This window comes from Nipponia nippon, unplaced genomic scaffold (genome assembly GCF_047370975.1).
Source record: "Nipponia nippon isolate SJK-2023a ecotype South Korea unplaced genomic scaffold, ASM4737097v1 scaffold_13, whole genome shotgun sequence".
Classification (NCBI taxonomy): Eukaryota; Metazoa; Chordata; class Aves; order Pelecaniformes; family Threskiornithidae; genus Nipponia; species Nipponia nippon.
Window position 1 is genome coordinate 482,185 of NW_028262324.1, and position 23,008 is coordinate 505,192.

Sequence of the window (23,008 nt, forward strand, 5' to 3'; positions counted from 1 at the left end):
CAGAGCAGAAATTTATTAATAGAAAACACAATATGAGCTATGCAAGCAGGCAATGGTTTCTAGTACTTTGTGTAATTGGATTAAGTCTTAAATCAGAGAAATGCTGGGTGAGAATCAAGAGCAGCAGAAGGAGGAGGTGTGTAATCAGGTTACACGAACACAAAAGCATCAGGAGACAAAGGTGCTGCTGGGCTATCCCCAACCTATTGTTGTATATACAGACAAAAGCCTTTGTGTGTTCCTGTTCCAAGGGCACATGATGCTGCAGGACAGACCTAGTGCATATCTGTAACCCTTTCTAATGCTCTGTGTCAGCCAGAGAGAAATGGCAAGTGGCCTCCAAAACACAGATTCTGCCAGAGAACGGCTACTGGCTCTGCAGCCAAGTGAACTGAAGTCGAGTGACCTACCACAGGAGCACAGCTGAGAGGTTGGGTTTGTGCTCCCAAGTCAGAGATCACGAACTCCTACAACCACACAATATTGAGACCGATAAGCAATTAATGACAACACCTACATGTTGGAGATAGAGCAAGATGTACTGCTCTATCTCCTGCCCTGCCCATGTGCTACAAGAAGCAGTTAAAGCCACAACTTGCACTCCAGTCAAGTATCCAATGTCATGAGCAAGGCACCCAGCACAGACTTAGGAATATGTGGTGCTTCCTACTTCTGCTCAGAGGGTAAATCCCCTCTTCCCCAGCTAATGCAGGGAACGGGACCTGCCTAGATCTATAATAGTTCAGGGTGAATTAAACCACTTGCAGATCAGCTCTTATCTGCACAAGTCTGGCAGTGGGTTGTTTTTTTCCAGCACTCTGCACCACTTTTTTAAGTCAGTAGATTATCAGGTTGCAGCCCATGGGGAAGGCTGCAACCAGAAGAGGCTGATACCTCCAGCGCTCTTCCATCCTCTGGACAGGGGGTCAAGGTACCGCAACCTGCAGACACACAGCCTTTGTAAACCTGAATCCTACACAAGGAAGATCTGAATGTGCTAATACACAGGCAAGTCTAAAAATATTTTGTGTGGCTGCTAGACCCCAGATCACATTAACCTCTGAAGGCAAACTGGAAGATAGGCCAGGGGCCCTGTTTCCAGCCAAGGACGGTCCACCTGCTGACGTGATGTGCCGAACTACATTTTGGTATCTTGCTGAAGACCATGAACATCTTAAAATCTCCTGAAGAGGAGAAAGCAGGGCCATGTTGTGTGTCTCCAAACCTTCAATATCCCTGGGAACTAGAACTGAGTCTAACTGCATTGAGTTACAACTGTTTTGCAATTACTCATTAGCTGCTCTGAAATACCATTAACGGGTGTTGCATAACATGGAAACAGATCAATCACTGTTAGCGGAAAGGCACCATTCATTTTTCTGAAGGCAGGAAGGAGGCAAATCCCTTTCTCAACCTAAAGCGCATACATTTCCTTTGCTGTAAGAGCTCACTGACAAGAACAAAAAAAGCAGAGGAGCTTCAAATACCACATCTGCATAATCAGCCTCTTTAGCACACTGTTGTCACAAGCATACAGAAAGCAAAAGTAATGTTTAAGCAAACCCCATGGAAGGATTGTGCTCATACGTTTAAAAATAAAAATCCTGTTTCAGTCCAAGTCCAGCTAGCAAAAGCTTTCCAGAACTCAACACTGCAGTTTTACAGAAAAGAGTTTTTAGGTGGAAAGCCAGCGATGGGAGGAATGAGAGGAAGAGCTTCCCAAGAAATAAGAATAATGAAAAACAATTTCCAAAATAAAATTCTATTTTAATCATTTTTACCTTTATAGCATTTGTGGATGTGATGTCAGCAGAAGTCAAAACCAGTACTTTAGTGGTGACGCTAGTTTTAGTAAGATTAGGGGCCGCTCCTAATTTAACAGACATTAAAAAAAACTTGCTTTCCAGATCAAAACATTTTCTGTGTTGTAATTAATTTCACTCTAGCACTTTGAACAAGAGAACAAAAGAACTCACTGTACAAATCAGAAGAACAGTGGTCCTCAACATGCTAGGCAAAACGTTTCAATGCTGGCGAGAACAGCTCCCCTGTTACTCATACAAAGAAAGCGAACCCTTCCTCAAAGTGCTAATGTTCCATGTTATTTCATTACAATAAACAGAAGATGCTTTAAAACATCTTGTATTCAACACCACTGTGTAGCAATCACAAGCTGGCTTTAATGATTTCATTAAAAAATGAACACAGTTTCGATTCAACATCTATGACGTCAGCAAATGCACGTGATGGGGTATTTCAATAACCTCTCAATAGCAGAATACCATCTCCTACTGCACAGCAAGCGAAAATAAAGCAAAGAGATTGGGCAAGGATAAGCAAACTTTAAAAAATGCCGATTGAAAAGCTTCAAAAAAATGTACTTGTGGAAGAACTTCTCCAAAACTGAATCAGTAGAAACATGGGCTTATTGAAAAGTTATACTTTCAGTGAAAAAAAGTGGCAAAAAATTCCTCACTGAGGTCTGCCATTAACTCTTCAAACATTTCGCTGCATTCTACTCTGGGCACAGGCAACACTGAGTAACGCTACATTTTCAATTAATTCCAGCAATGCCTAGCAAGTTGCTGTACAGGGAAACTTTCATTTCGTTCCTTGATGGGTTTATGCATGTCTTGTCTTTTCCGTTTCAGCTGAACTCTGCATGTCCTGGACTGACTTACTCCCACCTCTTCCATAATACCTTGTGAGATTTCTGCAAATACCCTGCCAAATCCCAGCCCCATCTCCACGCCCCAGGTCCTCTGCTGCATGGTGTGTGCTGGAGAGCAAAACACTTCTCTCCCTTTGCGTGGGTGGGAGGCAGCAGAGGGGAAGTACTAGCTACAGATCAGATCAAATGCTGGCTTACGTCAGACTGAAACATAATGCAGATTTATTTGGATAGTTTTACAAATGTATCAGCATATTCCTTCATTGGTATTTAAAGCAAATCACCTGGAAAAAGGGGAGAGATTTAGGCTAACACAGAACACCTACTTCTCAAAGCAGCTGAAGAGGGTCTGCAGATAATAATAAAAGCACAAGCACAGCTCTATTAACTGTGTAGGTCACCACACCATCTGTCCATCAGCAACCCAGACCACTTAATCCACCATCTGCCCGCAAACATTAGAAGAAGCCAAGCCTAGATTTCATTAGAGTTCATATAGCTTTCAAGTAAAATGTAGGTCTCAGATTTAGGTTAATACATTTTATTTCTGAGAATAACCTAGATTCATATTGATAAAGATCCCTAAGCCACGATGCTAGCCCTCCTTTTTATCTCCATTGCAAACAGTTATTAGATTATGTGGGGGTTGCTTCAACTGATGCCCAGGCAATCTGTTATTTGTCAGGGTTAATTGCAGTTGCCTGTCGATGAACAGTTTAAGAAAACCAGGGCACCTGTATCTGAAAGTCAGCTGTATCAGAAAAGCTAAAAGCTTCTTCATACCACATTAACCCAGAGTAACAAATTTCAGAAGCAAGAGGATGCTTGCTCTGTTGACTTTGCCCAGATCTGATCCTGGCAAGTTATTCGAAACTAAAAACAAACACACTGGGAAATTAATAGAAATTCACAATGGCATCACCCATTTTCCCCAAAGGAAGAAAGGATCTTACAAACCTTAAATATGCATATTACCTTGAAAAGTAACATGCCAAAGCTTTACAGAAACCAGTGTGCCTAACCTAACCGCAGGATGAATAAATGCTGATGCTGGCTGTGTGTGTATCCAAGGCAGAGCTCTGCAGGGGCATCGGTCAGTCCTGGAAGGAGCTGGGACAGACTTACAGCAAATCACCTCATGGCCGAGGGCACAGAATAACACAGGCTGAAATAATACAGGACTCACCCCAGTATGTCAGTGTACTGGGGAGCTGAAGCTGAACCTGCACTATCAACAGTGCTGCCACAAGTGCTAACAGAGGGCAGCCCTCCCCTCGCCCCGCTGGCTGCAGCCTTGCAAGCACAGCACAGGATGTGGTCAGCCCCGGGCAAAGCCACAGCTTTATCTCCATTTAAAACAGCTTTTTTGGGATTCCCAGAAAAATAAAAAGGTCTGAAATGCAGGTCTTGCATCACTGATGCCATGCCCTCATACGGCAAACACTACACTGTATAAGGTAATATCATCCATCCCACAAACCCCCTAGATTTTGTCTTAAAACCCACCAGGTCCCTTGCAGATGTTAACTGCTATCAGAAGGTGATCAAGAACTTCACTGCACTGTAACTGGAAATGATCTTCCAGTTATCGGCCTTCATGAATTTGTGGCCAGTTTTTCCAGTTATTATAAAATTGAGATCCTCCCCAAGGCTATTCCTCCCTGTGAAATTCCGGACAAGTTAAACCCCCACCTCAGCCTAAGTGCTTTTAAGTCGCTCTTTACAAAACAGGATCTCCCTTCCTCTCAAAGCCCTAGCAAACTTCTTCACTTTGAACTTCCCTTTCTCAAACACTGGTAAGTAAAGACACACCAATTTTGCAGAGGCCTGAATGCGGCAGCTGGATGTGCTTTGCCAGATTAAAAAGCAGCAATTTTTCACAGGACAACAGAAGAGCTCAACCTCCAAGTTTAAGTACTGTTCCTGGTATTAGCAACCGAGGCAGAAAATCCAAGGACCCAACGCACCATCTATCCTCTCTGACAGATTTCAAACAGAGACTTAATCCAGGCCTTTGGGGGTACTTTCCAGGTAGGACAGGGGGCCAAGCCAGGCATGCCCTGACACCACACCTTGTAGGGAGAGATGCTGGACGAAGGTGAGGCTGTGACATTTACAGTCACAAGAGACACTGTGTTAACTTCTTGCTAAAAAAAAATATTCTAAATGAATTACCAAGAGGGCTCCTGGAAGGAACATCTTGTCTCCTGCCCAACTGTTGCCATGGCCACCAGCTCACTGCTGATCTAAATCAAAGCAAAGAGAGGCAACAAGCACGTCCTTCCCTGGCCCAGCGCTCCCGAGAGCCCCTCTCCCTGGCTGCGGGGCCACTGGCAGCTCTTCCCGCAGCTCAGCCCCGGGGCAGACAGGGAGCCGACACAAGGACGGCACCGGGACACGCGGAGCGCACAGGAGTCGGTGGTTGCACCAGCCTGTTTCTTTGGGGCTCGCACAGCTTCGGATTTCGGGTCTTCTTTAAAGAAGGGCGCAAAGAGGCTTTGCTTGTAGAGGGAAAGCGTAGAGTGAAAAGGCAGCAGCAACACACAGCTCTGTTACAGGGACTCCTTCCTACCTTCCCACTCCATTCCAGCTCCGAAGACCGTACCTGCTCACAGACAGGCAGGGCACGGGCGAACCCAGAGCTTTGTTGGGTCATTAGAGAATTTGCAGTGAAGGCTAATGCACTCAGACGCTCGGGCACTGTATTTATATTCTTTTCAATCATGGTAGACAGGCCCCAATAGGCAGTGCCTGTACTCCCTAACGCTCTTACTCAAAAGTATTGCATCTATTTTTACTCATTCCCCATCCAACATGGGAGCACACTGTACCTCTAGCAGAGACAGAGAAGATGCAGAAAGACAGAAAGAGAAGACGGTACAGGGAAATGTTTTAAACACATTATCTACGTTTATTAAAACAGAAAAATCATTGCCTAACACTGTCGCTGCTTCTAAGACTGCACGCTAAAGTTACAACATGCCAAGATTACTAATTTTTATACTTAGAGGCTTTAGGATAACAGTAAAACTCACGATGAATCAAGCTAAAGCAGTACAGTGACATGTGCCTGCCCAGATGGGGTGTACTTTCAGTGTTTGTTATCAAAAGACGGAAAATTTACAAACCACCTTCTTAGGACTGTATTTATTATATTCCTGTTCTGCACAGGCTTGCAGAAGGTCTTCTGGAATCATCTACATCAACAGACTTTCATTAAAAGCTATCACGTGATGTTGACAACTCTACCTCCTAGCCGCACCACCAGTGTAATACAGCAGCGAGAGCCTGTCCTGTGCTAAGCAGAACACTACAGACAAAGCAGCCTCCTGCAGCTGAAGAGAGAGAAAAGCCGCTGGCTGCGTATCAGCACACTGAGTGGGAAGTCAGCAAGGTAATCCAGCACCGTGAATGAGCCTGTGCTCTACAAACGCACCACATAATCTCAGTGCTCTGCTCCGCCAAACAAAGAACGTGTCCTCTGTCTTGGATGCTTGTGGTGCCACTGCTCCTCTAAAAGGATTATTCCTATAGCAACCAGAGCGATCAGGCTCATCTCCGCACTACTCTGTCAGGTGAATAACCTCCCAGAAAATGACCGTGGCTTTGTCATGACCAAGGCCCAGCAAAGCAGGGGTGCTGTATCTGGTGGTGCCCAGTGACTTCCGTCTCCTCTCAACACAAAGAGACAGAGCATGCAGGTTCCTCCTTTCCTAGCCACTGAACCAGATGGGATGTGACAGAGCTGCAGCTCTTCAGCATATTGCGTGTCTCAAAGAAACTGCTTTTCAGGAGACCAGCCAACTTGTGAGATGTTGCGGAGCAGTCTAGGTCTGCACCTCAGAACTCAGAACAATGTGCTCTGCACGAAAGGGCGAAGCGCAATTTCTGCCAACTGGACATAGTCAAGTTCTTATTGATTAACCCTTAACAGGATTTAAGATACAGAGCTTTTTCATCTCTCTCTCTCAGTGTTACTGATGGGCCATGGGGAGTCTGCCCACAGATCTTTGTCTTCTGCGTGTCTTACCTGACAGTCGAAGTCCTGGAAGTTGCGAGCCGCATTCTGTTAACAAAAACCAGAAAAAAAAATAAAAAAAAGTTCAGCACAGTACCCCAGAACACCCCCATCATCATCGTGAAAGTTGCCCTCAGAGACCTCTGCTTCAGCACTGTCCAGCCTGACTGCAGTCAGGACAGCAGCAAAACGTGAGACCCATACCAGAAAAATCTATGCAAGTTCTGCCTGTTACTATACGGCAAGTTTGCTGGGCACTGTCCCAAGGCTGTCAACTAAGGAGAGTACCTGTGGACACAGCTGAGAGTTGAGAGCACTCGAGCAGGGACAGATGCACATAGGAAGGACCCTGACCAAAGTCAGGCTGGCTATGAGGTTGGGTTTTGTCTGGTCCTGGTGCCCATTATCAATTTGAATGCAAAACTCTTGAAAGGACTACCACTAGGATCTCACATAACGACTGCAAGAAAACAAGCTACGCAGACAGGTACTCTGCAGTAACTGCTGTATGCGGGGTATCGTTCCACAGCAATCGCAGTGACCTGTAAGCTACTGAAACCAGAGCGCGTGGGAACTGGGCTCAGCAGTTCACAACTGACTTTCCCAGAGGGTGACAGCACGCATGCAGGCGAGCACAGCAAGTACAGCACACATTTGATGTACTGCAAGTTCGAAGGTCTGCAGTAACTTGTCCGTATGCCCACGTGCTTCGTAAGACTCTGGCTCTGACCACAGAGTAGGTTACGCTACTGCGTGCTGTCAAATGCTGCAAAAGGCTGAGCAAATCATTTGAGACAGCATTCTAGCTCACGTGTTTTAGGCATAGCACCTTAGTGCTAAAATTACAACTAGGATCATATACGCGCAACAGGAACACCCCAAACGTTTCTTCTGGCCGAGCACCCTAACTCCTCTCCACGTGCAAACAAATGGCCCTGCTTTCCTCCCCCCAAAGCTTTGCCACGTTAGCAAGAACACAGGTTGCTACCTATGTTCTTCAGTCTGAGACGTTTGAGATGTTTGCAAATCTGTTTTAAGAATTCCCCCTGGTTGAACTGTGTCAATGTTTTGAACGCGACGTGGCACAAAGGACCAAGTCCTCCGGATGGGGAAAAAGAAAATAAAAAGTAGCCCCCTCTTATTTCAGTTTGAGATCCTGAAGTTAGTTGAGATTTCTGACAACTCTGTCTATGCCTCTTTCCCTGCTTTGTTAAATACAGACAGTAGAGCCTTCTCATCTACCTGGTTGTAAAGAAGGGTAAATTCAGCCATCCAATGCCACAGTGATTAAGGACTGTAAAAAAGCCTATGAAGAAATGAGGAACTTCTGTACCCAGCACCGGACTTGGATGGTGCATGCTAAGTAAAGAAAAGGCTGATCTGAATTAGTACTGAGAAAAGCAAGATTCCCCGGACGGGGAGCAGGGAGGAAACGACACAAAGCGAAGAACGAGGGTCTGCAACTGTGTGGCTTGTCATCAGGGTATACCACCATGCACAACTAGCATTAGTGCTGACATGTCCTGACTCCTGGATACTTGATTTTAACTCACCAAAATCTGACTTTAAACCATTAATCTATTCACTGTCTTAACTTGAGAAAGTCTAAGATTAAGGCATGTTTTTTCAGTCTTCTTGAAGGTGTGATGGCTGCACCTCAAAGGCAAAGAGCTAGCTGGAATGACCTGCTCCAGCCTAAGGGCTGTCCATTCAATCTCCTGAATTAAGCTGTTGCATTTCAGTAACTTTTCACTGAGGCTATATTAATAGGAGTCAAAGGTGCCACAATATGGACCAGCCAGAATAATAAAGTGTCATTGGGACAAGTTTTCTGGTCAGGTTACAGGCAATACTCTATTTTTCTCTCTTTCAACTAAATGGGAACATTTGTAGTTGATTTTCCTTCCCAGTATAAAGTCACTGCATTTTAGTGAGCCTGAATGAGGTGAACATATATAATCTAATGTATTTTGCTTCCCTGCACTTGCTATTAGGCTTAAGTTACACACAAACATAAGAGCGTTCGTATTCTTTAAAAGTCAGGCTTGTAATTTTTTGCCGATTTAGATTTGAGACAAAACAAAGCCAGGACTCAGTGGTCTCCAGTGGCATTTCCTACAGTTCAGAGAAGTGAACCAGGTATGACCCATTTCCCAGGCAGTCCCACTGGTTTTAGAGTTTGAGACACCAGAGCTCCTCTTCGCTGTACAGCAGCCTGTGTATCTGAAGAGTTCATGAGCACTCACCCATTAGCACCTTAAGAGTTTTACTGTACTATTTCTGGCCATTAATCCACGCTGGCTCAAACTCCTACATCTAAAGTGGGTTGGTCAGTAAATATCTCGGTGAACTGCCAGCTCGACACTTTTTGGACTCTGATAGGCTCCACAGGAACACCACATTATGGCACCACACCCATATACTCCATAAACTATGTCTAAAAAGCACATGTGCATTATTTCAAGCTTGAAAGCATTAATAAGGGCCAGACCTCAGAGATGGTAGTTTATCTCTCATTTTGAAGTCATAAACTGCTTTCAAGGCCTTTCTGTATTTTTATCTGCTGGTCTACACCAATTTTGTTCTTCCAAGGCTCACCCTTCCTGGAAACATTTTTAAAAGTTATGTTTAAGCTATGGTGGAAGCCTAGTAGTCAGCAATAGACTGTAAGAATAGGCAGCTGGATGGCAGATTTCAGCTGAATTTTTAGATTTTACAGATACTAAACAGATATGCTAGCACACTGCAGAAATGAGCAAACACTAAGCAGCACAGACCAAAACAAGCAGAATTTCAGAGATTTCACCCATTTTGGGTAGGAGCCTGCACTAGGTAGTGCAGTCTTCCACAAGCAAACAGTGAGTGGACAAAGTACTATATCCCTTTGGCAGCACAAGCTAGTTCTTGATGTCAGCCATTAAACAGCAAAGCATTGGGAACTGCCTCACGTACCATCGAAGTTGGCTGTTAGGTATGGAAAGTGACCAAACCGCATTGCTCATAATGACAATTGGCAGATGCAAGATTCTACATCTTGTTGGGATGGCCCATACTGACTTAGGCACTCAGAGCAACAGTTTGTGGCCGAATCCAGCGAGGCTAGGGCTATCCTAAAGGCCAGATGGCTCTCCTCCAGCGCACAGAAGACAGAGTGAAAGCCTTAAACAGCTGCTGTAATACAACGATTTTTCCAAAGTTTCAGTACTGCATGAATCTGGACTGCTCCAGCTAGGCTCTGTAGATATTAAAAGGAAATGGCTCTCCATTACTAAATCCAGGGAGACAGGGTTGTTTTAGGGGTCAAAACACAAAAGGATAATGTAAGACAAAAGATTTTAAACAAAAAAGTGAAAAAAACAAAATGGAATACAATCCAAGGTTTCTCTAACAAGCATGAACTTATTAGAGGTTCTACAGCTCCGCCAGGTCAGGAACAGTATCACCTTTCCAATTTCTGCCCTGCCTTTGTAAATCCTCAGTACAGGCATGACATACTGTTTGGCTGGGACACACACTTACCTGACCTGTGGTGGTCTGTCTTTCCCTGAGACTTTGGAAAAGTATGTGGTGGTAGATTATCAGAGTGGGGAAGCATTGACTGTTTTTCAGTACTTAAGGTACTTCAAGCTGTGAACAGATTCTGGCAATCAGGGCTTCTTGCCAGACAAAGTCAGCCAGAGTACACCTGTGAGAGCGAAGGAGAAGCTAGCATTACCTTATCATTCAGGAGCGGTTTGATCTCTGTCAACTGAACATCCTGCAGTTCATCCATGGTGCTGTAAGTGGAGCCAATTAATCCTCAGAGCAGCAAATGGGTGATTCTGAAACAAAGGCATATTGTTAGAAACAGTATTACAAGATATGCTAGCCAAAGAAAGCTTCAGGATCTTTCATTAGACTTGTATATGCTCAAATGGAAGCCTGAAAGAAGCTGGTTCTCAGTGCAACACAAAGCACCTGTAACTGTAGAAGGCAAACAGCCACGCTTGCACTGAGTGTGTCAGTTATGTTACTCCTTACCCTGCACATTGCCTTGCCCACTGAAAGCTGTCCCTGAAAGCTCAAGCCTTTCTACTCAGAAACTCTGGATCCACTTCCATGCATTGCTGGTACTTCGGCCACAGTCTGCCTGGAAATGAACTGGAAATGACTGGATCAGCAGAGTGAAAAAACTGCGTTCAATATGCGGGAATACTGACATCTCACTGCCGTGCCCGACACACCTTAACCACAGCATCCAGCCACTAAAGACCGGGCTGTGCCTGTAACCCATGAGACATGCAGCCAACACTGCATTTGCACATGGGAGACAGAGGTGCGGAGATCCAAGTACCTTGTTTGCAGAACATAAGATAGCCCAGAACCCAAGGCAGCTCTTGTTTTATGAGGTGGGATATAAAAATGGCCCCCAGATAGTCTTGGTCCAGTTGAACATGTGCAGGGTAGCACTGTTAACTGTGCAGCCCAAACAATCATTCTCCATCAGGTGGTGCAGAGTCATCAAAGGAAAGTAAAAACATGTAATCAACAGTATGTGAGGTTGCCATATGTCTATGGGAAATCACTGCTGCCAGAGTCAGGGAAGAAATCTTCTAGTATAAATACGAGGACAGAGGAAAAATATGGCAGAGTTTACCAGGGATTTAGTTTTTATTCTAGAGGCTCTACCTGTGTTTCTAGACAGGAGAATTTCTAGAGCAGGCAGTTGCAGCAATTTGAAGAAGGCTCTGGCAATAGGAGATAATCATGCTGATGGTGCAGATTATTTGGTTGTTCAGGAAAACTATACATATTACTGCAGACGAAATAAAAGAAGTCATGGACATAAGTAGGGACAGGAATAGGCATGTGGTGGGCTTCCTGGGCGTTAGCTGAGTGTGCTAGAAAAAGACTCTCAAATACTGTCACAAATCAAATTCTCTGTCCAAGATAATATTCTGCTGCTAACCACAGAAGAAAAAAAGTGGAAAAAGAGTACTGCAACTGCGCTTCTTCAGCCACCTTAACTCCACGCATACACGCACTGCCGCGGGAAGGAGGGGTTCCCCTCACCCCAGGCGCCGTGCAAAGCTGCGCATTCTTGTCACCTCCCTTTGTGCCAGGACTAACGCTGGTGTGGCTGAAGCCAGTCTGGCACAAAACGAATCATAATGCCTTTTCCCTCTGAAAATCGGCCATAGCAACTCCCCTGTCTTTTAGCTCCTTTGCTTTGGGAAACTTGAAATTAATCTTCTTTTTCAGATTCTCTTGCTGTAAAACACATCAGTTGTGAGACCTCCAAGAAACCAGATAATTTACAGGTAACATCCCCTTTACCCCATGATGAATTTTTATTCAGAAGAGCAGTAAGAGTCATTATATAATGCACTGTAAGCCCCAGCGGAAGAGCTAGTTACTGTAATTCTGATAAAGCGCTATGGAGACCAAAAAATATTTTCTACTAAGGAATTACAACTTCTGTATACACTGGAACTGATTTAAGAGCTCAGCATCTACCAGGTTCTCTCCAAAACAGCATCCCACAAGGTTACAGACACCAAAAGAGTTTCAAACAAGCCTCACAAAGCTTATCTGCAGCAGGTGACAGATAGTACTAGAACAACCACCTTATTACCCAGAGAGCTTATGCCTCTCTTACGCTCCTTTGAAAAGACACCCACTGGACCTGATGGCAGGCAGGAAGGTGATGCTTATTCTTGGGGTCACCCAAGAGACCAAGAAGTTGTCCATCTACCCAAAGGGATTAAAAAAAATGTGCACACACCAGCCACCTTTCTCTGTGGGTTTTTATACACAAGGGAGTAGTAAGTTACACTTGCTTTGTGGTTCGTGAGTCTTAGGCTCACACGTAGCATTTTTGGCTAAACCAGAGTCTACAGTGAAGCAGGGCATATAATAATCACTCTCTACCAAGCTTTGACTGACCAAAAAACAACTCAGAGCACCAATTGCTCTGCATTAGATTGCTCAAAGACACTTTTGCTAAAGCTTTGCGGATATTCCTCCTAGTTTCCCCTGAGCTATACAAAGAGCAACAACTCCCAGGGAGCCCTGGGATGCATCCTGCATGAACCTACCCGGGGACATCGTTTGCTGCTGATACAAGCATGCCAGTCCATGAAGTGTATAGAGTCTAGAGAGAGGGAGACACATTTTGTAAATCCCATGCACTACTTTGTTAATCATTTGTTATACAAGAATAATAAAAAACTAAGCAGGTATTCAAAGCAAGGATTATCAAATGCTTTTATCTCATCAACCTCGATTTCATACTTGGTCTCTAGATGCAACTACAGTGCACACAATAAACAACATCACTCTGAAATTAATCTGATGCTTATCTTCTTGGTCCACTATTGCTCCAAATACTGTTTTGGGGAAGGGGGGTCTCTAGGGGCTAAGGCAACAAACTGCTGTGTTATACCTGCACTGCGTGTTTCCCCTTTGTGAAAGCAAGCTGGGCAGCAACAAGAAAGGCTGCTCTTTGGGATGCTGGGCACAGAATTAGGTGAAACTTCCTTGAGAGAGAAGAGACCACCTTCCTTAACACCAACTGGGCTCATGTAGCTGGGAAAACTTCTGCAGGGGAGCACACAGGAAAAGACAGACACATGCTCTGCAATGAGCCTGCCACACAGTCAGCCTGGGAGACTCTTCAGCTCGGAGCAGACCCTCACCCAGGCTGCAGGAGCGAGAGCGGGACCTCCGAAGGGGCCGGAGGGGACCGCGTGCTGAGGGGAGCCAGGAAGCCACTGAAAATGGCTGAACTGAGAGCAAAACCAGACAGAAAGATTAAACCTGCATAGCCACAAATGGCCAGATGGTGGTTTTCTTTTCTAAACCTTGTGATTCCAATCTGCTCATCCAGCAAATCTGAGTTTTTTCTGCTTTCCTAGAAACTCAAAGCTTCTTGAAGGTTTTTTGCAGGAAAAGGTACAGGGGGTGCCTGCCCATCACTGCTTGCAAGCAGCTTTTTTTAGATTGCTGAACCAGCTCTTCCCAATCCACTCACTTGTGAACTCTCCAGAAAGCGGCTGTCAGCCTCAGGACTCCATTTGAATCTGTTCAGAGGATATTCTGTAGGCACATGCACGCACTTTTCTCTTCCCAAGGTCTTAGCTATGAATGCGGTTGTCCTGGACCAAATCTGGGTAACTCATTATTACAGCACGAGAACTGACTCGCTCTACACAATTATTCACCACAGTTTCACCTGAGCATCCTGCTATGCTAACAACAAGGCTTTTGGTTTGAAACACGGCAAAGGGGCACATTTGTCCACAAAAGGCCACAAAAATTTCTCAAAAGAGAATGCTCTGTAGCAGAGAGACCTGGTAAAGCACATCTCCAAATGCAGAGGCAAAGGAAATGGTGGGGTACTGGTGATCTGCTCCAACCATGTTAAAGACTCCTTGTAAAAAGATCTGCAGACATGTCTGCCCAGGAAACAATCAATTCTTTCCCTCCACTCCTCCTGTTATTTAAAGAAACAAACATGTCATTTCATAAGCTGAAAAGAAGTTTAAAATACCACAACAAAGCAGCATAAATATTCACAGCACACAGAAGAGCTCTAGAGAAGAGAGGCTACAGGCAAAGGAAAACGTTTGCCTGGAATGATCCGTGTATAAATCATACATTTTTCTATAAATGTCCCAGTACCACATGCTTTCCAAGTATTCCTCTTGCCTCCATTTATATATGACTATAAATATACTCAAATACCCCAATTTAAACCATCCATCCCTTTCCAAAGGCTTCCCAAAGGCTGGAGTAGACTCTATGCTCTTTGAAAACCAGTAAGACAAGAATCGAGGAAAGACATTTGGTGAATCATTAGCACAGAGACTAGAAATCAGGGTAGGACATAGAAAGCTGGAAAACACCAAGGCAGGTGAGCCTCAGAAAGAAACCATCTACCTATAAATAAGATCTGAAATACGTGCTTGCACGCTTACTCCAAGATAAGGGTGCTCCCAATTTACATCATACAAAAAAAAGTTGTGTCAAAGGAAGTTCAGTAAGTCAAGAGCATGAGTACTACAGACCTGCACCCACAGAGCCAGCAGTGTAAACTGCACCGCCTGTGGGGACTCAGGCTCCGGTTTCTATCCAGCGAAGTTCTAGCAGTACCGCTCCCCACAGGGTTACAAGCTGCAAGAGTTGGATCTTGAATCCAACTCTCTGGGCACCTCTTTGAATATTCTGTTTTACTATGGATGTGCAACCTCTCCACACCGCTTAGGAACTCAGTGCAACAAAATCTTGTATTCAGAGGCTGAAAATTTTTGTTCATTCATCTCGACTCATACAGCAACTTGACTACAGCTTCTAATTTGTTAACTCCATAGCCCGTTATACTCCTGCTTTGTACAGTAACCACATTGAGGCAAAATTACACAAGACAGTTATCCAGCTATGCTATAAAACATGGCATTAAATGTACCTACATATATGCTCCCTTGTTTGGCAGCCCAGCAGAGGCCAGCTGAAGAAGCCTCCTCTCTAGGGACTGACTACACCTACAGTCATGACAATCTGGGTTAGGTTTCCAAGAACTGCTCTCTGACACAGCTACCTGCTTCTTATGAGATGGGAAGAAGAAATGCTGCTCCAGGGCATGCAAAGGAAGGCGGGAACAAACCCAGAATCTGCAGCCAGTGCAAGAACCAAAGTAAACTACCCAGGGTCCTCAGGTCTGCAGCTCAGGCATTTCGCCAGCCGTGTGTGTTGTGTAGCTTTTCACTACAGCTTTTTCCTTCCTGCATAAGGGGATTCCTGCTTCCCGTGCCTCCCTTGCCTCTCTCTCTTGTACACACCAGAAGACAAGCTGCCTGATGAGGCTCCTCAGTCTGGTCAGGCAGACCGCAGTCTTGGCATATAGATCTTAAGTAAAATAAGTTTCATTTATGGCCTTTGAGACCCTTGGGCATTCCTGTTATGTTGCTGCTCTGTTCTTTGTAAGCCTCTTGACAGCAGTGTGCTTCCTAACCACCTGCATATGCTACTCTGTTTTCTATCCTGAAATGCTGGCTGACACAGTAAACTTCCAGCAAAACAGGCAAAGGGTCCAAATTCACTTTCAAAATATTTTCCTAGGTTACTCACTTTATGTTCCAGCTCATATATTTTTGGGAATGCACCACATGGCGCTCCACCTCCAAGACAAACTGCGAGCCTGCAGAGAGAAACTACGTTCTGCTTAACCAGCACAGTGCCAGCTACTGCACATGAGCGACAGCAGCTTCCTAACACAGCATGCTTTTACCTCCTTTAAATCTGGGCTACACCCAGGACAGAAATGCCAGCTGCTAAATATCCTTACTAAGGAGTTTAAATGAGACCTACATTTAACAATGGTTTTGTTAGGAAAAGGTCCGTGCCCAGCTTTCCATTAATTTTGCAGAAAGAGTCCAATTCTAATTACAAGAAGCGTCACACTGCCATGTGCGTAACCGAGCTCAGCTAGCAGGACGTCATCCTTAGCCACCATTTGAATTAACAAGCATCAGCTACAGGGCTGACTAAGCAAGAATGCAAGAAAAATGTAAAAGTCTTCAAATTGTTTTGGGCTACCTGGACCAGTGCCCATGAAAACACTGAACAATGCTGAGCTCCCCTGTACAGTACAGTCCAAGAAGTTTTATATCCTGGATATCCCCACTCTAAACTGGAATGAGAAATTTCTCCTATGAAAATGATGCAAATTATTGTTTCCAAAAGAGCCTTTTCTGATCATGATTATCTCCTTCAAATAGCTTTGCAGCACTTCCCTTAATAAGCCATTCTTCCCACTGCAAATGAAATAAGCAGTGGCTATTATTATCAATTATGTTATTCACATGATTTTTCCATGTCCCTTTCTTGCCCAGTGGCACCACTCTAAAGCAACACCTGCATTATCCAGCGTCAGCAGCTCACACAGCTCAAAGTAAAACAGAGAGTCATCTCTATCAGTTTTATGGTGAAGGACATGCTCAAATGGATCTGTTCAAAGATGCTGTCCCCTCTACTGAGCCACCTGCTTCCACAACCCCCATAGTTCAGGAGGTCCCACCCAGGTACGGGTGAGGGCTCCTGAAGGCTTCAGTTGGACATCTGCCCCAACCCAAACATTCATAGCTGCTTCATCAGCACTGTCTACCATCACTGCATTCACTCCATGCCATCTCCTCTGTCCGTCCCGTGACACCTCCGAGCTCTCACCCACACAGAGGCAGTGCGTGTCACTGAGCTCGATTGCTCTGGATGCACACATCCTCCCATCTGACACAAGGCAAGCGGGGAAATCGGTCTCTTCGGCAGCAGCTTACTCTTAAGCAGCTTATGATTAAATCTGGCTGCTTTCCACCAGATCCTTTGGTTCCCTTTGCAGCTTTATTTTCAAGCTTGTTTCTGCTTTGTTTCAACTATGCTTCCTACTAATTGACTGTGCGTTTTTACATTTTAAGTGAAAAAAATTAATCAAATGTGAATATGTATCCCATTGAGCAAAATAAAGCATTCCAGAGCAAGATGGATTGGAAATGTCTACATGAGATTTTAACAATTATTTTTATCATCAAGCATTTCAATTTACTGAAATTCAATGCTGATTTTGCATTTTATTTATCTTATTGAAAAAGTCGCATTTTCACTGCCTACCAAACATTAAATTGCATTGATAAATATAGCCTTTACACCCAACTGAGCCTTCTTGCTGTGTGGGAGGAACCACCATTTAAATTATGGTATAGCTAAACAAACATTTAGTCAGACCTCAGTTTTCGTATTTTGTAATGCAATTGTGATTGATCTTTTTAAACTCATTTGTGTGAAGTGCTATTGGGATAGAAGAAAAATATTCAGATCAAATGCATAAGAAAAGTTTGTAGAGTCACTTTCATTTTAAAAATAAAATTACCTTAAACTTTTTCTGCTCACTCATCTATATAAATTGTACAACGTAAAACTGATGCAATAACATACATTCAGCATTAAAGGAATTGCACCAAGTAGTTTTGGTCACATGTCTTGGCATGTGCAGTGTAATATAGTGCAGCCTGGATAAACCTCACTTAATGTGGGCACAGAAATCATCACAGATATGTGCAAAGCTCAGGAAGAACGAATACGTTCTGCTCCTCAGCAGCTCGAACAACACAACTGCTTCTGGCATCAGCTCATTCAGGTAACTAACACCCTTTCACTGTGCTGTATATGTACATACGTCTAAATCACTTCTACTGTCTTTGCAGAGCAAACCCAACCTTTTCTTCTTACGTCATTCAAACTTGAATAAATAGATTTTGGCCATCAGAAAATAGTACACCTGGAGTGAAAAGCTGATCAAACATTTCAACATCTCCAATTCAAAGTTATCCATCAGACATGGGAGAGACCTTTTAAGTTTTATCACAGCAAATACATATTGTTTAGTATTAAATAATTATGTCTATTGAATATAAGAATACAGATGTACACAGAAGACAGATTTAACTCTCAGGATGCAGTTTCACTATTTTAATCTGCTCTAACTGCAGACCACTTGCAAAAGGGGCATTCACAGGATTGACATACATTTTAAGAATGCATATACGTTGTATGAAAAACAAATTGCTAAAATTAGATTTTTCTTATATGCTTTTTTCCCCTTCTTCCTCATTATTTAAATGCATCTTTCCCTTACCCATGTAGCACTGCTCCTCGGAGCTTCCCAGAACAAGCTCCTTCGGTTTGGCTTATTGCCCACCCTGCATCATCTGAAAGACAAAGTATCAGTGTCATTACTTCAAAACCATCCCAACTGCTGTACTGCTCTCACTTCCATCATTTCCAGTCTGTGAATTAACTTCCAAGCAGAAAACATCAGCGTCAGGCTGAATTTTATGCCCCTTCTCAGGCAGCTGGCCAGCACAGGAGAGGCAACTCAAATTAAGACAGTTAGACCAGTACAGGATGCAGGGCAACTCAGAATCAATTCAGGATGTAATTTCATTATTCATTTAATATAATTGTGGGCTGCTGCCAAAAGGGATGCTCCTGTCCTCCCCTCCCTACGCCAGCCAGAAATTCCTTCCTCTCCTTCCCTTGCACGAGGTCAACGATTATGCATCAACGTGGCAAGTCAGATCTGATTACTGCCTCCTCAATTGTTTTTTCCAGGACTAGTTTTCACTTGGATCAGTGAACCGACTGAGGAAAAGGCCCCTTCAGCTCCTTGTGTACCATCTTTTTTCCAAATCTGTCAAGTATAAAGACCTTGCTTTGAGATTTGATTGTAAGAAACCAGGTTTTCTGGCAGTGTTAGCTCTTCAGTTGAATCACAGAGCAGATAAAGTACACGCTCAGGACACTGCCAGATGATACGCAGGGGCCTGCACTTAGCTTCAAGATATGTTAAATCTAATCAATTTAGGTAAAGAGTATACAAAATATAAGAAAGAACTCAGTTTACTAATCTGAGTTGCCTTGTTGTAGGGTATTATTTCAGGATACAGAGGAATGAAAGTTTCATCTCACAGCCTCTGAAACAGAACATCAGACCCTCCAGCTCTCTTCTCTGCCCTGCTCCTCCGTCCCCTTGCAGCCGTGACCCAAACCCTGCCTTAAGCAGTGTCTAGCATGTCTGACTGCAACGTGAGCAGATTTAATGCTGACTTTTTGCCAGGCTAGCTTTCTGCTGTTTTAGCAAACCGAATGAGCCTATCAGACAATCATATGAACATCAGGACTGGCTCATGTAATGAGGACCAGACATGTCATGAGCTCTGGAGTCAGCTCCAAATCCTGCAGTCTAACTTGAGCATCATGTACAACATACAGAGTAGGCAAACATACAAGTTAAAGTAGTTAATTCACTACAGTCTTCGTGGTGCTCCCTGGATACGAGTAACCAGGTCTATAAATTAACATCTAGTACACATCAGCATGGACATTCAGGTTATAAGTTTCTGAAATGGATAGAAGCCCTTTGATAAAACAGGTAATAATGTCTTATTTCAGAGAGGGTGGAAACAGATAAGGGATGCAGCAGTTGACCACGTCTTCTTCCCAGCCATTGTGAGCATCCTCCCTCACCAGTAACGGGAGCAGTTTGTAAACACCTGCATGAATACAACGGAGACATACGATGGAAAACGCCAACTGCTTCAGCAATAAATGGAGATTGCTCAGCGTGCCCAAGGCTATCAGCTCCCTGCAAGGTACATCTGCCCAGGCACTCAGACATTAACTCCACAGAGTTCTCTGGGATGTCCTTGTGTCAGACCCTCGCCCTTCCCTCAAGCGACATGGGGCACACAAGGGCTGTTTCTCAAAAGCAAAACGAAGCAAGGTCCTTCCTCGTTTAGGAAGCATTATCCTGTAGAATAGGTTACACTGGAATGATCCTTGGAAGGATACTAGTGGAAGATCTGCTTTTCAATAGAAAAGACAATACAATTAGGCTAAATGATGTAGTGTGACAGAAAGCCAGCAAATCTGGCTCAGACACATTAAATTTCAAGAAAAGAAACTATATAAAAAATGAGGCAAGTTGTCAAAATAAGAAAATAGAAAAAGCAACAAAAAGAAGGAATCCTACAAGGACCCTGGAAACTGTTAAAAATGCTGTACGGGAAGCCCAGGTAATCTGTGTATCACAATGCAAGCATAAAGACAGAGCCACCTTAAATACAAACCCTGCATGACTCAATAGGAAGTTTCCGGAGGCCATCCTGGGAACAGCCAGAATTTAAAAGAAATGGGAACTTTGTCCAGATGAGCAAAACAGGAAATCCCATAAAGCACAGTAAACCAAATGCAAACGGGAAACTGAGAGGACTAAAAGAAAGAAAGAATTTGAATGGTCCCTAGGGAAAGGATGCTCAAACTGATAGTTTGTGTTACTTGTTTACTTGCTAGCTATGTTACTCAAACATGTCAGGACCAGGAAGCCAGCTACAGAGACATTGCAAGGTTTCCATTTACAGGATGTGAATGCAATCGCAGAACAACATAGGCTGGAAGGGATCTCTGGAGGTCATCTAGCACGACCTCCTACTCCAAGAAGGAGTAATTTCAAAGCTGGATCCAGTTGCTCTACATCTCTAAGGATGTAGATTCCAGCATTACACACCACTCTCATCGCAAAAATGATTTCCTTTATCCAGTGGGAATTTCCCTTGCTGCAAGTGGATGGTAGATGTATAAACAATGAGATTTTTAACCTGAAAATATCACAGACCAGAAAAAGAAAAATGAAAATCCAAAAGCAGTGACTGTTACAGCCACACATCAGCCCTATTTAAAAATTCCTTTTCTAAAACTGTTTAATAATGAATAAGGAATCAACTCAGATACTTCACATTAAAGGCATAGATGGAGCAGAAATTCATCTCCTGGTAGATTTTTCAGGGCAGATGTTAATATGTCAAAATAACAGGTTTAATATTAAATTGATCCCTGCCCCTAAAAAATATTCAGTACTTTCCAGAATAAGAACCCATGAAGAACTGCACAGGATCTGTGTAGTGCAAGATCCGGTCTGATACAGTCCAAGAGCAAATGCCTAGGAAACAGCAGAAAAATAGCACCCAGTGATATTTCCTCTTTGCTCGTACATCCATGCATACTTCAGACGAGCGTCAGTCTCTCTCAGGTCCTGTAGAAGCTTCTTCCCCAGCGCACTGAAACACTGCTGTTCTTTCTGAACACAGAGGTTATTTATTCTCAGGCTTTGTGCTACAGAAAAACTGGTAAGGCAGCCGTACCCATGAAATCTAGTTTGGTGCCTCTCTCCTTCCCCGAGCGTCACAAAAGTTATGAACATTTTTACCTATCATACACAGAATACTCTTTCATCCCAACATGACAAAACCAAAAAATAATATTAAATATAAAGTAAGACACTCGGGAGGCTAAATCAAAGACTAACTCTTTCCGATAGCCCATTTCAACAGCTGTGAGCAGCCACCACTTTCCAGAAGTCGGTGCGTGCTGTCCAGAGAAGGACCTTCCCAATGCAAGGCCCTTAGCAAACGGCAAGCGTTAGAACACCAGCCCTGACCCTACGAAAGCCCTTCTCTAAAGACAGGCTAGCTTGCCAACACTCACCTGGAGAAAAGTATCAAATATTTTTACCTGGTTTTAGTATTTCCTTCCTGTTACATTACATGCACATTTCTCCCATACTAACCTTTAAGCAGAATTTAGTTTAAAGACACTGCTGATGCAGTCATCTTAGAAATAAAATGAGAGCCCTAGTTAGTTCTGGATTTATTTTATTCACTTCAATATTACTTATTTTCCCTCCCTCTCCAAGCTTCATTGCCTTATCCTTTTGGGAAACGGCAGATATATTTACCTACCCCATGTCCAGTATTGCAATGTTACAGCCGTGAATTCTAAAGAAACCCTCAAAAGAGATTTAAAATGTTCTGAAGGGCAGTCATACCATAAGATGCCATTAAGACAATATTAGTCAGGTGAATTGTGGTACTAACAGGTGCCAAACCCAATTGTAAAGAATATATTAGTTTAAGCCGCTATCATGGTACCAAAGTGTAGATTCTCTTTTGAGCCTCCTCCTCCACATCAATTTAAGCTAATGAGTTTTAGCTGACTGGTGGAGAGGTCTAAGAGCACCCACAGAGCATAACACAATTTGTTATCTGTTAAGCCCCAGTAATCCAATTACTCTGGATCATAGATGATACTTGAAAAGTAAAATGGTAATAACGCACCTTGCCACAGAATATTCCCTCACCATCTCAAGAGCCTGATTCAGCCTCAGGCACAGCCATACCCTGCTCAGAAGCGAGGCGTCCCCAGGGAGGCACCAGCCTCTCCCGGGGAGCGAGGTCCCCGAGGCCACACGCTCACGCCGCAGCTCAGCACATGTTACAGCCGTTAGGAGGGAGAGGTTATCTGGACAACACCAACAGACCCCGTCGCTCCTCTCCCTACTCTTTCAACCTCCGAGTATCTCGAAGATTTGCAGACTGAGGTAACATCTTTCATTTAACTAGCTGGAAATAACAACAAGCTTTTGTGACCAGAAGCCTTTCTCTAGGTCAGGAGCAGATGTTAAGGCAAAATACAACTCAAAGCACAATTCACTTGAGCAGTCTATGAGTTTAAGTGATATCTCTCCTTACAATTAAGTAATGTTAGGCAAGGTGCTCTGAATCGGCCTAAAATGGCAAGAAATTAATTTTGTCAAGGAATACATGAACACAACAAACCACAGGTAATAAACCACAAATAAATAGCACTTGTGCATTGGAACTATGTCCAGTTTCCATGAATCCAAAACCTTCTCCTTCAGTCTGTCCTTTTCTAAATCCTGTGGAGCAATC

General features: G+C 43.7%; 1 protein-coding gene across 2 annotated transcripts in view; it reads right to left on the reverse strand.

Moving 5' to 3' along the window:
• The window catches only part of NDRG3 (NDRG family member 3), a 60,261-nt gene that overhangs the window by 23,499 nt on the left and 13,754 nt on the right, over nucleotides 1-23,008 (reverse strand). For both annotated transcript variants that reach the window (XM_087749433.1, XM_087749432.1), the window contains exons 2-3: nucleotides 10,405-10,510; nucleotides 6,702-6,737 (exon numbers count right to left, since the gene is read on the reverse strand). In XM_087749433.1, coding sequence (XP_087605559.1) covers nucleotides 6,702-6,737; nucleotides 10,405-10,461 — 93 coding nt within the window. In that variant the 5' untranslated portion in view covers nucleotides 10,462-10,510. The remainder of the gene's footprint in view (nucleotides 1-6,701; nucleotides 6,738-10,404; nucleotides 10,511-23,008) is intronic.